The following is a 15535-nucleotide window of genomic DNA, read 5'->3' as shown; positions in this document are numbered from 1 at the left end:
GTTGACAGCCCTTATTGGAATGTTTTATTTAAAAGTCTGAGTGTGTGATTAGCCTACGAGTTCTTTAAATCTATTTTAAACAATTTTACTAAAACTAAAGAAAAAAAAAGCATCTGTAAATGCAAAAGCAATCCACAATACAACACTGAGATCCAGTACATCAGTCAGGACAACAAGGTCTGGTTCTGATGATGGGAGAGTTCAGCTATGGTGCAAAGCCTTCTCCACCGCACCCCCAAGACTTTGAATCAGGTTAAAGTCTCTGTGGAGGCCAAGCCATGTGAGGAAAAACCACAATTTCACAATTTGGCTGGCATTAGAGATGAGGGGTGGATACTTCTTCCTCCTCTCTAAACCTGGACTCATCAGATCACATGATCATCTTCTGTTGCTCCAGAGTTTGGTCTTTATGGTCCCTTGCAAATTGTAGTCCTTTTCTCCAGCTGGCCTCACTGATTATAGTGGTTTCAGTCCCAGTCGCTTGAGTTCCCTTCACAATGTACACGTGGAAATGATTTTAGTGATCACTGAAATGACCCTATATCTTCCTCAAAGGCGATGGATAACTTGTTGCCACACACAGTAAGGATCTAAAAGGTCCCTGAACCCATTTGCTTAGTTGAACTCAGGTGGAGTCAGGCCTGTGTACAAGGCTCAACTATCTATGATCAAATCTGTTTGAGTAAGGCACCAAAAACTGGTTTGGTGCCTTGATTCTCCAAATTTGGTCAACACACACTCAACACACAACTCTACAGCTTGAAACAGTAACAAAATGATAGACGTCCAACAGCTTTGGTGCCTGTTAGGATCACCTTGTTGTTCAATGCAAATCCATTTGACAGCAATGGAACTGCAGAGGTTTTACAGCTTCCACAGAGATTATTAAAGAGCTTCCAGTCAAAAGTTTGGCACCTGAAGTAGTCACTGAGAGATGCTGCCAGACAGGTCTGTCATGAACTCAGCGGACAGCTGAGGCCTTTGAGATGAAGCAGAAGCTGGCAGCTGCCGATGTTTTGTTTTTGTTTTGGAGTAACTCAGGGGAAGGAAACGGATTCAGTTTTAGAAACGTCATGAAACGGAGCAGAAACTGACGAGTCTCAGAGTGAGAAGCTCTCGTCTGTTTTAGCTCATTCCCACACATGGCGTTAGTCACTCTGCGTTGAGTCCACATATTTACGCAACTCAAAGTCAGAAATATGCAAAAAGGTGTTTCTCAGTCAGTCTTGTCTGTTGTACTTTTTCACTTAACTGGTTCCTTTTTATAAATTTGTGCAATTCATGCAGTGATTGTTGTTACGGAGCAACAGTGACTGCAAAGAAACTAACAGATGTTTTTGTAGGCACACACTGACAACAAACAGGATGATATAACTTTACTGACTTTGTTGTTGCGCCAGCTGGATGTTTGACACAGATACCAGAAACATGAGTTTGACAGATTAACTGTTTCCTGGTTGGCAGTCGAGGGATTTTATGTAACACTGAGATTTGGCTCAATAACTGGTTTCCTTCAGTTTGCCAGTAACAAACTTCTTTTAGAAAATACAAGTAATGTTTAAAGTTCAACCTTTCAAGGGGTCTTAAAATAAGTTCATTTAACACTGTAAAACTCGTGGCTCAACAAAGTTAACATGAAATACATGAATAAACATCGTCTCAGATGGTTCGAAGAAAATGCTTAAAAGCCATTAAAGCAAAACTTTTTTTTTTAAATGGTTACAGTGTAATAATGTTGAGAATATCTTACAAGGCTGGAAATTTTCAACGTCTTGTTCAAACTGCACAAAAACAACCTTCTTGAGTGTAATGAACAAAGGCTGGTTGGTGGCGCTGGTTTGAGTGTGTGTGTGTGTGTGTGCGTGCGTGTGTGTGCGTGCGTGTGTGTGCGTGCGTGTGTGTGCATGTGTGTGTGTGTGTGTGGGGGTGTGTGTGTGTGTGTGTGTGTGTGTGTGTGTGCATGGCTGTGTCTCTGCAACAACAAACACGCATTTTCATCCAAACTGCTTAAAATTTGAGGTATGTTTGGTGAATTGTTTGTTGCTGTTTTCTTGTATTTGTGGGAGGCGGGAAATCTTCTTTAGAGGTCAATGCAGATGACCTTGAATCTGACTGGACTCAGTTACAGAGAACTGAACAGATTTCAACTGAACTAGAGAGTAATTGACTGGATTTGGCCTGTTTGTCATGTAGTGTCTATATAGCTTACCTTTTTTTTTTTTAAGAATTTATGTTGTTGTTTTTCCAAACATGCACAATGACTCATCTTCATTGTGCATGTTTGGATCATACATCCACGGGTTAAAGCAACATTTTATAGATTCAGTCTTCTGCAGGCATTTGAAAGGTCAAATGCATGACCTTCAACCTTAACATCTACGTTTCACAAGCTGTGTTGTGAAATGATTGTGCAACCCTCAGTGTCTCACTTGCTTTTGCACAAAGTTGGAGAGGAGAGCCGAGAAACACTTTGCTAAACGCTAAATTCTAGGATGGAGTATCGATTGGAGCCAAAGTTCTGCCTCTTGCAACAGGATAATCAGTGAAACATTCAGACGAAACTCTCATTAAACAGAAGGTCAATCTGTGTGATTCAGCTCAGCTATTACTCATTTATTTACTGACAAATGTTGGTCGACTTTCAAGTCAAACCAGTTTTTTTTCCGCACAATAAACTGTGTTTTTTCAGCCTTTAATGAGCAGTAATTTATTCCACCCTCTTTTGACAGGAAGACAAGCACTGAACGGCCTGACGGCAAAAAAAGAGACCTTTCTTTCCTTAGTGTTTTGTTTACTTCTCCTCCTTCTGCAAAGATAGCAGCAACAATTGAGCGATGGAAGTTTCCAGGATTTTATTTATAGCTAATGAGTCAGAGCCAAACACAAACAGAGGCAGTTCAGGTGCCAACTTCATCCAGTTTTCTTCAGCTTGCAATGCTGCCATAATTAAAAAAAAAAAAAAAAAAAAACCTTTTAGTAATTGTTTTCGCAGCAAATTTGACTTGACCGATTTCTTCATTCGATTAAGTGTTTTAGTAAATAACAATGGATGCTTTAAGTGAATGCTTATAGTAGGAGCACATTCGTCCTCTGTGTTTTGTTCAGAATCATCAGGAATACTTTTATCAAGGAGGGACAAAAACACCTGGAAATGTTCCTAAACTGATCCTTGTTTCATGTGTCTGACTGACTGACTGACTGGTAGATTTAAATAAATCAATCCAGGTTCATAGAATGGTGGCTGTAGAAGGTGATTGTCTCACTCTCAAAGCAACCTGAAGCCGCATGACGTAACTTTGAAACCCAGTAAAAGCTCCACATTTGATTACAGATACAAACTTCAATGCATTTCTCTGGAACTTTATGAGATAAATTCATGCATAAAGGTGCAGAAAAAGTAAAATTGAACCGTTACTTCAAATTCTTTGACAAATAACATACATTTGTTGGACAGTGGGAAATATTTGGATTTGATTTTCTTTTTTTTTGCATGATTTGTTTTTTTTATTTTTGTTCTTATTTTGCATGACTTCAGAGACAGACTGCTGCATCCTAAGTGCACAAACATAGATCCTTCCTGTCAGCAGCTGATGGACTTTACAACTATCCCTGTTCCTCAGTTTTTGTTTGTTTTTGTTATAGTGTTGAGAATATCTTACAAGGCTGGAGATTTTCAACGTCTTGCTCTTTACATCTATACTTGGTTGATGTGGATGGTGGAGCGTAAGGCCCAGGAAGGCGTGTTGCATGAGAGGAGAGAGTGAAGGTAATTCCCATAGTCGTTTCTTTAAGTTGTGAGTCATGTAATTTTATTACACTGGCTTCTTCACCTGTCGCATCTATTTTTTGGGTTTCGTTGTTTGCTCTCGTCGCTAAGGGCCAAACGCTACATATTGGCTACATATTCACCACTCTGCTGCCCTTAAATAAAATCCTAATGCAACCAATAACCTTCAGAAGTCGCTTAATCAGTCATTTATAACTACTCTATGAAGATGTCATGAACATCCTGGCATCATAAAGACTAAAAAACAAAACAGAAGTTTAAAGCAGGATTGGTTTATCAAATAAAATAAGATTTAGTCACAGTGCAACATCTGACTCTCTGTCTCTTCTGTATTGGAGTTTTATTGCAGGGAAGAACGATGAAATATTTCAGTCTCTGAATGTGTGTGATGCTGGTAGAGAAGTTTTCCGTTTGAACTTGTGCAATTTGTTTAAATCAGTCGAGTTTTAAGATTTTCACTCTCATTGTTGCTCAGCTCTTGAAAGTTGAGTCAACCAGGAAGAGCCCAACCAGCAGAAACTGAGTTTCTATGAAACTTCTATGAAAGAAGCAAAGATTGATTTTGTTTGTTTGTTTCTTCTTCTTTATCCATCAGCGAGTTGGAATATGCAAAAAGCAAAAGCAACTCCTGCATTAACAATCTGACTTAGTAAAGCTTTAGTTTAGCTTTTTTGGCATTAAAATTCAAATGTCAATTCTACAATTATTTTCTTCATCCAGACATGCAATTTGATAATTGCATTAAGATTTTTACTGACTTTAAGCTTCAACCATCACTAAGTTAATAAGTCAGAGCTTTATGAAATATAAAAGAAATGAATGTCAGTGAAGCCGCGCTGCATCGTTTTGTCGTTGTTCCTGCATAACTTTCTTTCTCGTCAGCTCCACCTACAAAATTCCACAGATAGCAAAGGCCTTTAAAACGACTCCTGTCTCACTTCTTGCCACTCAACAACCAAACTGCTCTTGCTGCTGCTGCAACACACAAACATCAACATCATGGATTCACTAGTTTCTGAATACCAGAACCGCCGAAGGATCAAGGAAGTTGAGAACTCCTTTGGTCCTTCAGCGCCGGAGCTTTTCACACCAGGTCGATTTCTGAAAGGAGAGGGGACCCTGATGAAGCAGGGCCGCAAGAAGTGGGATCAGAAAATGTTCTTCCTCTTCAACGATATCCTGGTTTACAGCAGCATCATCATGAACAACCGCTGGTACAAGAACCCCAAGATCATCCCGTTAAGTAAGTCACACACATGAATTCAGGAGTAAATTCAGACAGCAGCCAAACTGTTCATGGGTGCAGTGTGTTAAGATTGTTCAATCATTGTGTCATTTCAGAGGACATCAAGCTGGAGGACATGGAGGACTTTGACGATGTGAAGCACCAGTGGCTGATCTGCACACCTCGCAAGTCCTTCCACGTGTCGGCCTCATCCGACGAGGAGAAGAAAGCCTGGATGCAGCACATCGAGGCCTGCCAGCAGAGCCTGCTGCAGGAGTCGGTCCTCCCAACGAAGACGACCTACGCCAAATCCTGGATCCCCGACCGAGTCGCTCAGAAGTGCATGCGCTGCCTCGCCACGTTCACCGCCATCAACCGGCGACATCACTGCAGAAAGTGCGGCTTCGTGGTGTGCAACGCGTGCTCCAAGGGCCGGGCCCTCATCCAGCACATCAACCCCAACAAACCGCTGAGGGTCTGCAAAGTCTGCAACAAAACGGAGGATGACAAGAATTTCCGCCTGAGGGGAGGCAGCTCCGGTTTGTGGGAGGATTCAGAAGAAACATCCAGTGATGAAGAGTGAACACTGACCAATCCTCCCGTAGTAACCACATTGTAGGTTGACATTGACATGGTGTGACAGAAACCTAAAGTCACTTGTCCCTCTCCTCTGGAGAAAATGTAGCCACTAAACGGTACAGAGTTGATATTCAGAGAGAATCTGAATCCCTGCATGTGTGGAAGAATTGATCAGAACAGAGCAGGTGTCACCTGAGTTTAACATCAATGTGTTGATAAGACCTGCTGGACTGGAGGAGAGCAACGCAACCGCTACACAAGTGTTGGACTCTTGATCGATTAAGATCAGATGGAAATAAAGAAGCTGCTGTAGAAGACAGAAAGTCATGAAGTATTTGAAAAGTAAAAAATATTGTAAGATATTCATTATATAAAGTGTTCTCCTTTTATGATTTAGTTTGATGTACTTAGTGCTGTATCGATGCTTATCACTGTCCTCAAACAGTAGAATCTCACATGAAGCTAAATGTCCCTGTGTTTCCAATCATATGCTGTTTTATTTCATGTTTACAGTTGTGCAACTTATTTCTACAACTTTATCAATAAAAATAAATTTCCAATAAATGCAAATAGTTTGTGTCCAGAGTATTCTTCTTTTCTACCCAAAGCTCCTCTTTCAATCAGCTTCTGTGTCGATCAGGCAGCGACATGGTTTCATTTTTAATTCTAACTTATCCAGGTCCAAACTGTGATTCACATCCTGGCTTGTTTTCTGATTCCCGGCATCAAATCTCCAGATTCAAACAGTTCCTTACATTCCTAGGAAGCCTGCAGGGCTTTAGCGCAACAAAGCAAATGTTGCAACACACATGCCTTTAAAACATATAATAAACAATCATGAACCTCTGCAGGCCTGTCACAATAACACATTTTGTTGGACATTTAATTGTCATAGAACTTATTGTGATAAATTATAACATTGTTGTTTTGAGACTATTTTCATTTATATAATAGTAATAAAGGCGTAAAGATGCAAGAACACGTTCTCAAAGATAAATAAACTTTAAATTCTAATGAATATTTAAAGACTGGAACTGGAAGACATCTGGAATATCCAAAATAAATAAAGAAAACAACTCAAACAACAAATAACATAAGTTATTAAGTCTTTGTAAGCAAAATTATATTTAATAAAAAAGGATAGTTAAGACCAAAACACCAGACAGAAGACTTTTATCATTCAGTTTTTGGTGAAAAGAGAAAGAAAAGAGAAAAACGATAAATCAAGCTAATGAGAATTATTGAGTTTCTTTTAATTTATCATGAGATTAATTGATTTATTGATTATCGTGACAGGCCTAATTACCTCTTTTTTTTATCTCAGATTTATGTAGATACACATAATTGCTACATTTTACTAAAAATTATGTGGATTGTTAAAATCTTTTACAGATTTGCATCAGAAAAGTTAGCATGTGGATTTAACTGTCTTGAGTTGAAATAAATAACCACATTAACCACTCTTGGGGTTTTTGTATCAGTTCTGTAAACACATAGCTAAAGATTAGGGTGATGATAAGGAGGCTTGGAGCTCATCAGTACAGAAAAACAGCCTATTATTATCAGGGGAGATATGCAAATAGCTGCTCTGCAATGAAAATAAAAAATGCTTCTTTTTTTGCTATTTTTGCATTGTTTCATTATCTGTTGGAAACAAACTTCCTGGATGAATTAAAATAGTTTGCCAACTAAATCTGGATGATTCTGGATTTTACGGGAAGGAAGGTCAGAAATCTGTTGTTTTCTTTCCTTTTGTCTTTCATCAAACACAAAAGTAAAGAGTCTTTTTATATATTTTACTTCCAAGAAGATGCTTGAAGCATAGTTGCCTTGGTGCGTAGTAAGAACTGGAATCAGAACAAGAATCCGTGATGCGCAAATACTGAGAAATGGCTAAACGCTCCTGGAATTATAAGATGTTTTTATTTCATTTATTTTATGTTTTTTCTTTGTTTGTTTGTTTGTTATGTAGATTGAAACAAGGAAATTGGAAAGTTTTGAGAAATGCTTGCTTTATATATGTTAAAAAAAAGCTATTTTCATCTTTTGAAATTTTGTAAACATGTGCAGAGAGAAGCTGTCTATTGTGTTGTTGTTTTATGTGACTACAGGTGGAAATTAATACTGTGTTAAATCCAATATATTTACGACACTATTCCACTGTTAAAATTTGGATAAACCGATTCGATTCAACAATCAGCCAGAATCAGGATTTTACCGTCAAGTTTGCTGTTTTTGTTGCTGCATAACTTCCTTTCTCATCAGCTCCGCCTGGGGAGTTCCACTGACATCATCAGGAAGCAGATCAAGGCCTTTTATACGACTCCTCTCTCAAATCTGGCAACACACAACCAAACCGCTCTTGCTGCTGCTGCAACACACAAACATCAACATCATGGACACTCTGGTTTCTGATGATCAGAACCGCCGAAGGATCGGGGAATTAGAGAAGTCCTTCCGTCCTTCACGGCTGCAGCTGTCAACACCAGGTCGATTTCTGAAAGGAGAGGGGACCCTGATGAAGCAGGGCCGCAAGAAGTGGGATCAGAAAATGTTCTTCCTCTTCAACGATATCCTGGTTTACAGCAGCATCATCATGAACAACCGCTGGTACAAGAACCCCAAGATCATCCCGTTAAGTAAGTCACACACATGAATTCAGGAGTAAATTCAGACAGCAGCCAAACTGTTCATGGGTGCAGTGTGTTAAGATTGTTCAATCATTGTGTCATTTCAGAGGACATCAAGCTGGAGGACATGGAGGACTCTGACGATGTGAAGCACCAGTGGCTGATCTGCACACCTCGCAAGTCCTTCTATGTGTCAGCCTCCTCCGACGAGGAGAAGAAAGCCTGGCTGGAACATTTCAATTACCTGCTGCAGCACCAACCAGACCGCCTTTACGCCATTAACTGGATCCCCGATTGTGCTGCTGAGAAGTGCATGCGCTGCCTCACCACGTTCACCGCCATCAACCGGCGACATCACTGCAGAAAGTGTGGCTTTGTGGTGTGCAACGCGTGCTCCAAGGGCCGGGCCCTCATTGAGCACATCAACCCCAACAAACCGCTGAGGGTCTGCAAAGTCTGCAACAAAACGGGGGATGACGAGAATGCACGCTCGAGGGGAGGCAGCGCTGATTCAGAAGCAACATCCAGTGGTGATGAGTGAACATTGACCACTGACATTGACCTCCACTGTAGGTTGAAATTGACGTGGTGTGACAGAAACCTGAAGTCTCGTCGCGTGTCCCCCTGTTGCTAAGGTGTAAAATCACAGAGAGCATCTAAAATCTGTTAGGAGAAACGTGGGGATTGGAAGAATTGAACATGGAGAGATATGTAGGACACCTGTCAGCCGTCACCATCAATGTGTTGATAAAACCTGACAAGACTGGAGAACAGCAACGCTACACAACATTGAACTCATGTAGCTGATAGCGAAAATTCAACCTGGAAGACTCCATCCCCTCCGTTCGTCCATCGGCGTTATGCTCATCTCCGACCTCATCTCTGGACCTCACCTGGCGTGTCCAATCATCAATCAAGCTCTGCATAAAAGGATCCACACCGAAGCCGTCAGCCGCTTCCCAGCTGCGTTCAACCCACCACCGCCCCTTCTCCACCCACATCCTTCGGCTCTGCAGGATGGCACCCTTTCCAGACCTCCACCACCAGTGTCGGGCCCCGGGGGAGAGCATCCCTAATCGGTTATCAGGATGTTCATCGAGTTCACATCAAATCTCAGCTCAGATCAGCTGCCGGGGCCCGAGCGCCAAATAACTGTTATTCATTGCTGTCATTAAATCTTTTAATTGTTCCTTCTTCTTCGTCTGAGTCTTTCCAGATTGAATTGATGTAAATAAAGAAGCTGCTGTAACACTCATAAAGTCATAAAGTATTTAACCCTTGTGTCCAGAAATGGGGTCCAACCGACCACACAAACGTAAAACTTGTATCATTTGCCTCAGTCCTCACGCACAAGAGTTAAAGAGTAAACAGCATTATGAGAGTATTGCAGATATATTTATCTATGTTTATCACTGTGCTCAACCTGTCATGTTTTCTATGCCAAAATGTCTCCGTGACAATATTATGATGTTTTCCTTAACGCGCTTGTTGTAAAACCGCTGCTGCAACTTTATCAATAAAAATATGTGTGGTAAATGTAAAGGGTTCTGTTCAGAGCATTCTTATTTTCTATCAAAAATTCTTCTTTCACGATAGGTAATCCTATCGCATCAGTCATCTTTCAGCTTGTTTACATCATGCTTTCCTTTTGCAACCAGGTGCAAATGCTTCTGCTGCATGTTTTCTGATTCCCAGCATCATACCTCCCAACTCAAATAGTTCCTTACTACATTCCTAGGAAGTCTGCATAACTTCAGCCCAATGAAGGGAATCTTGCAACAGAGTCTTCAAAACTGAAGGCACTGTCATTTCAAAGTTATGGAGAATGAAACAAGGTAGAAATGAATCGTTTTTACAAATATAAATCAGAGAAGTTTGCATTTGGTTGCAGCCTCTCTCACCCCCCTTGGAAGACGACTAAAAATGGCACCTTCCATTTTTAGGGTGAAGTCTTCCGAGACCGAAGACCAAGACCGAATGTGTAAAACTTTGACAAATACACCATATTTGCTTACCCATCCAAATGATCGGAATCAGGTGTTCCAATCATTTCCATGGCCACAGGTGTATAAAACTAAGCACCTAGACCTGCAGACTGTTAGGTTTCTCACTCCTCATTATTCCACAGTCAACTGTCAGATGTATTATAAGAAAATGGAAGTGTTTGTGAACGACAGCTGTATTCCCCGTATCATTAACGATACAGGGAAGAAGCTTTTTAGTTATCTTGCTTTGCTAGCAAAGTCGTTATTGTCCAACCGGAACTAGTATATTAACAACTTAGTCTGGATAATAGTCCGCGATGGTTGTTGTTTTTCTTCCCGCTCGCACGCATTAAGAAGCAGAAAAGAGACGTTTGTCGAGTATCAGTGACGTTCAGTTCGGACGAACTTCCTGGACGTTTGGTCACATTTGAGTTGGATACGCATCGGATACCCAAGTGTCATTCAAAGAAAATTCGACCTGTGTTGTTCAGGCTGTCAAGAAAAATTAGTTACAGGTCGCATTAAGTCAAAAAAAAAAAAAAAAAAAAGAAAAAGAAAATGGAGTTGGGTCACTTCAGGCTGCAGTGTGAAAGCAGCCAAAACCACCAGCAATCCTAAACGACGCCAGAAGGCTGATATTTTTTTCAAAAGTAAGTTACAATGTTGCCCAACAAAATACTTGTGATAAATTTCATAGTAATTATGAGATTCCACGTAACTCCTGGCGTATATGGGCTCTAACTTCAGGCTAAAGTTTGCTTGTTTGCACTAAGTCAGTTTGCTCACTTGTATACTGTTGTGTGTAAAACAGTATGGCTGGGTTAGGACTGACACAGTCTTATAAAAACACAGAATAGTTATTTATTGGGCAGTTAAGTGTTGCCGAAACATGAGAAATACCGAAGTTAGCAAAACTGTCGTGATTGAGGTAAGACTTGCTAATGTCACTGTTGCCTAGAGACGGACAACAAACGTCATCTGCAATACTGACGCAGCAGATGGAGCTTCAGCGTCAGAGGTTCAATACAAAGCAAAATTGAAAATATGTCTGGGTGTTTTAAATAGAACTTTGTGGTTTGATTTTCTTGAATGAAAGAGGAAACAGAAGAACAACTGTGGAAAAGTCAAAAAACAGTCAGTCAGTTCACACACTGACTAAACCCCGAGTCATTGTTTCCTCTGGCAGATTTAGATGGAAAATTATTTTCGTTAAACCAGGAAGTTTGATATCAAGAGATAATGACACAGGCATTGTTTCATTATCAAAAGATAATGAAACAATGCAAGAGTAGCATAACATTTGAAGAAAATGCTGCTTTTTCTTAAATATTTTTGTTGCTGAGCAGCTTTTTGCATATTTTCACCGGTATTTTTAGACTGTTTATCTCTGTTGATGAGCTCAAAGCTGATCTAGCTCTACCCGCAGATTCTCTATCAGATTCAAGTCGGAGTCTCAGGTTTTCTTCTAACATTAACAGTTTAGCCAAATGTTAGCAAAATAAATTTAAACCTAAATTTGTCATTTTTGTTATATTTGTATTTAAAGGACTAATGCATACCATGTGCGTGTGTGTATATATATATATATATATATATATATATATATATATATATATATATATATATATAATTTGGGGGGAGAGGTGTATGATTATATTATGTTTTGAAGGCACTGTATGTTGCAACATTCCCAGCACTGTTTGCATTTTACATTTTTTTATATTTAAAAATGAATGCATGCCACAGCTTGACTGAAACAATGTGCACAATTGAATCTGATGCAGTAGAATTAATAATTTAACAAACTTTAGACAAAAATGAATAAATAAATAAAAAATGGTCTGAACGGAAACTCTTTACATTTACTGAACATTTATTTGTATTGATAAAGTTGCAGCAGCGGTTTGACAACAAGCTGCTTAACAGTAAGCATGACCAAAAACGTTCTTCACATACATACAAAACACTACAGTTTGAGCACAGTGATAAAATTATATATACGTATATATTACAATATTGTCATTATTTACTTTTCAAATACTTCATGACTTTCTGTCTTCTACAGCAGCTTCTTTATTTCCATCTGATCTTAATCGATCAAGAGTCCAACACTTGTGTAGCGGTTGCGTTGCTCTCCTCCAGTCCAGCAGGTCTTATCAACACATTGATGTTAAACTCAGGTGACACCTGCTCTGTTCTGATCAATTCTTCCACACATGCAGGGATTCAGATTCTCTCTGAATATCAACTCTGTACCGTTTAGTGGCTACATTTTCTCCAGAGGAGAGGGACAAGTGACTTTAGGTTTCTGTCACACCATGTCAATGTCACCCTACAATGTGGTTACTACGGGAGGATTGGTCAGTGTTCACTCTTCATCACTGGATGTTTCTTCTGAATCATCCCACAAACCGGAGCTGCCTCCCCTCAGGCGGAAATTCTTGTCATCCTCCGTTTTGTTGCAGACTTTGCAGACCCTCAGCGGTTTGTTGGGGTTGATGTGCTGGATGAGGGCCCGGCCCTTGGAGCACGCGTTGCACACCACGAAGCCGCACTTTCTGCAGTGATGTCGCCGGTTGATGGCGGTGAACGTGGCGAGGCAGCGCATGCACTTCTGAGCGACTCGGTCGGGGATCCAGGATTTGGCGTAGGTCGTCTTCGTTGGGAGGACCGACTCCTGCAGCAGGCTCTGCTGACAGGCCTCGATGTGCTGCATCCAGGCTTTCTTCTCCTCGTCGGATGAGGCCGACACGTGGAAGGACTTGCGAGGTGTGCAGATCAGCCACTGGTGCTTCACATCGTCAGAGTCCTCCATGTCCTCCAGCATGATGTCCTCTGAAATGACACAATGATTGAACAATCTTAACACACTGCACCCATGAACAGTTTGGCTGCTGTCTGAATTTACTCCTGAATTCATGTGTGTGACTTACTTAACGGGATGATCTTGGGGTTCTTGTACCAGCGGTTGTTCATGATGATGCTGCTGTAAACCAGGATATCGTTGAAGAGGAAGAACATTTTCTGATCCCACTTCTTGCGGCCCTGCTTCATCAGGGTCCCCTCTCCTTTCAGAAATCGACCTGGTGTGAAAAGCTCCGGCGCTGAAGGACCAAAGGAGTTCTCAACTTCCTTGATCCTTCGGCGGTTCTGATCATCAGAAACCAGTAAAGCCATGATGTTGATGTTTGTGTGTTGCAGCAGCAGCAAGAGCAGTTTGGTTGTTGAGTGGCAAGAAGTGAGACAGGAGTCGTTTTAAAGGACTCATCTTCCTGATGATGTCAGTGGAACTTCCCGGGTGGAGCCAGTGGGTAAGGAAGTTATGCAGCAACAAAAACAACAGAAAGGTGGAGGGAGGCTTCACTGTCCTTAAGTTCTTTTATATTTCATAAAGTCTCAGTAAAAATCTGAATGTGATTTATTGAATTTAATTGGTTTTATCTGATGCTATCAGATAAATTCCATATCATATTTTGCAAAAATACTGATTTCCATCAGTAGTCCCATTACGGTGTTGTTTGCTAAAGATGTAAATACTCGTTGGCTTATCTGGATATGTGTGTTTCAAAAGATGAAAATTGCTTCCTTAATGCTGAATCCAAATGCAACTTTTCAAATGTATATTTATGAAAACTTTGAATGCTATTAGCTATTGTCTTTAAAATGTTCCAACCTCCTTGTTACCGTCTAAGTAAAACTGAAATAATAATTTAAAATAAAATCATCTTAAAATCCCAAGATGATTGGGATGAACTGGTTCCAGTTCTTAAAACCCATCAAGGAAAGTATGCTTCAGCGACTTCTTGGAAGCAAAATGTAAAAACAAACTTTGTTTTTGAGTTTGAAAAAGGAAAGAGAACTGTAAAAATAAAAATAAAAATAATACACAAACAATAACATTTTTGCAATAATAAAATAAAAATAATCACTGTGTTGTGATCTTTTGATTGAGCAAAACATTTGGAGGAAATGCAATTTTATTTACATTTTATTAAATTGGCATCTCATAAAAGATTTACAGCCTTCAACTGACAAATTGTTATTGATTTACTAACATGTTTCTACTGACTGGAAACATACTAGCATACTTTGGTGGCCCAGTCAAAGCCCAGATTTTAATCTAATCTGTGGATCAAATGATGAGGATGATGATTAGGGGGCCTTCCTCAAACATTTGGAGCTAATCAACAGAGATAAAATATCTCTGTCACAATGGAAATACACAACAAGCTGCTCGGCAACAGTAAAGGTTTAATTCATGTAAAGTCAATTATTTTCCCACTGAATATTATTTATAACATGCCAGTTTTTAATGATATATTTTTTCAAATGCATGTTGTTTTTGGAAACAAACTTCCTGGATTAATTAAAATGATTTTCCATGTGAACCTGCCAGAGGTAAGGAAGGCCAATGTGAACGAACTGATTCTCTATTTCATTTTTCAATTATCAAACTCAAAACTGCAGATTCTTTTTATTTGTTTTCCAATACGACACACTTTCCTTGACGCCTTGAAGATGTGGGACCAGTACAAGCTTGCTCTTCTGAGAAACAGCCAGACATTCCTAGGATTTTAAGGCGATCTTAATCAACTGTTCTCCAAATTTTCCAAAGGTCTTTCTTTGCACTTTGGGTTCTTTTACGCACATTTTGTTTCTGAGAACCGACTACGCATTCTGCTTTTACTGAAATGAGGAAACCTGTTAAGTGGAAGGAAAAAGGAAAGACTGTGAAAAAATGAGATGAAATATTTTTGGAATCACAAGAACTAGGATTTATGTAGTGAGTTATCTTCCCGGTAATTAAACTAAAACCTGTAAATCTTTCCCCCCACCATCCTGGAAATATGAGACCTGAAAATGGATAACCAGAAAATGACAAATTATTTGTCACTGCTCCAAAGTTTGACGGCATTTGACAAACTGTAAAGTTTGTTTGCGTCATAATTGGTGACTGTTTTATGTTTTTATGGTGTAAACCACTTTGAACTGCTTTGTTGCTGAAATGTGAAACTCAAATAAACACCTAACTAATGGCTTTGTGATTTACACCCAATTTAAATGAATGTGAATTTGCCTCCATGTTGTGATGAACCTCTAACCATGACTGGGGGTTTCAAAGTGGAGTTGGAGGAACAATGAAGGAAAAAAAAAAAAAATGTATCTAATAGATTTTTTAACATAATTTTTTTAGTACAAAATCAAATCTATTTTTCAGGTCATTATATTTTCTCATGCTCATCTTTCCTTTTTGGCTACGTCGGTCCTCAAGCTAGCATAGCTAGCACATCAAGTGCAAAATATAAAAAGATTTTGATAATGAAACGAT

At 39.7% G+C, this 15535-nt stretch overlaps 3 protein-coding genes across 3 annotated transcripts; 2 read left to right on the top strand and 1 right to left on the bottom strand.

Annotated features, from left to right (window-relative positions):
* The first annotated feature begins 4725 nt into the window (after positions 1-4725).
* Positions 4726-6161, top strand: LOC106931386 (pleckstrin homology domain-containing family F member 1-like). Its single transcript, XM_015009485.2, has 2 exons — positions 4726-5030; positions 5129-6161. The coding sequence occupies exons 1-2, from the start codon at positions 4787-4789 to the stop codon at positions 5593-5595; spliced, it is 711 nt and encodes a 236-aa protein (XP_014864971.2). The 5' UTR covers positions 4726-4786; the 3' UTR covers positions 5596-6161.
* Positions 6162-7923: 1762 nt separating this feature from the next.
* LOC148157948 (pleckstrin homology domain-containing family F member 1-like) lies at positions 7924-9763 on the top strand. The gene is made up of 2 exons (XM_088008144.1): positions 7924-8230; positions 8329-9763. Exons 1-2 carry the CDS (start codon positions 7987-7989, stop codon positions 8760-8762), a joined length of 678 nt encoding a protein of 225 aa, XP_087864270.1. The 5' UTR covers positions 7924-7986; the 3' UTR covers positions 8763-9763.
* Positions 9764-12061: 2298 nt separating this feature from the next.
* LOC148157947 (pleckstrin homology domain-containing family F member 1-like) lies at positions 12062-13454 on the bottom strand. The gene is made up of 2 exons (XM_088008143.1): positions 13140-13454; positions 12062-13041 (listed from the first exon to the last, which is right to left on the bottom strand). Exons 1-2 carry the CDS (start codon positions 13381-13383, stop codon positions 12575-12577), a joined length of 711 nt encoding a protein of 236 aa, XP_087864269.1. The 5' UTR covers positions 13384-13454; the 3' UTR covers positions 12062-12574.
* Between the last annotated feature and the right edge of the window lie 2081 nt (positions 13455-15535).

Source organism: Poecilia mexicana, unplaced genomic scaffold, assembly GCF_051168715.1.
Source record: "Poecilia mexicana isolate PSO_F unplaced genomic scaffold, ASM5116871v1 scaffold_8, whole genome shotgun sequence".
NCBI lineage: Eukaryota > Metazoa > Chordata > Actinopteri > Cyprinodontiformes > Poeciliidae > Poecilia > Poecilia mexicana.
Note: the sequence above shows the minus strand (reverse complement) of the source record. Positions and strands in the feature narration are given on the sequence as shown.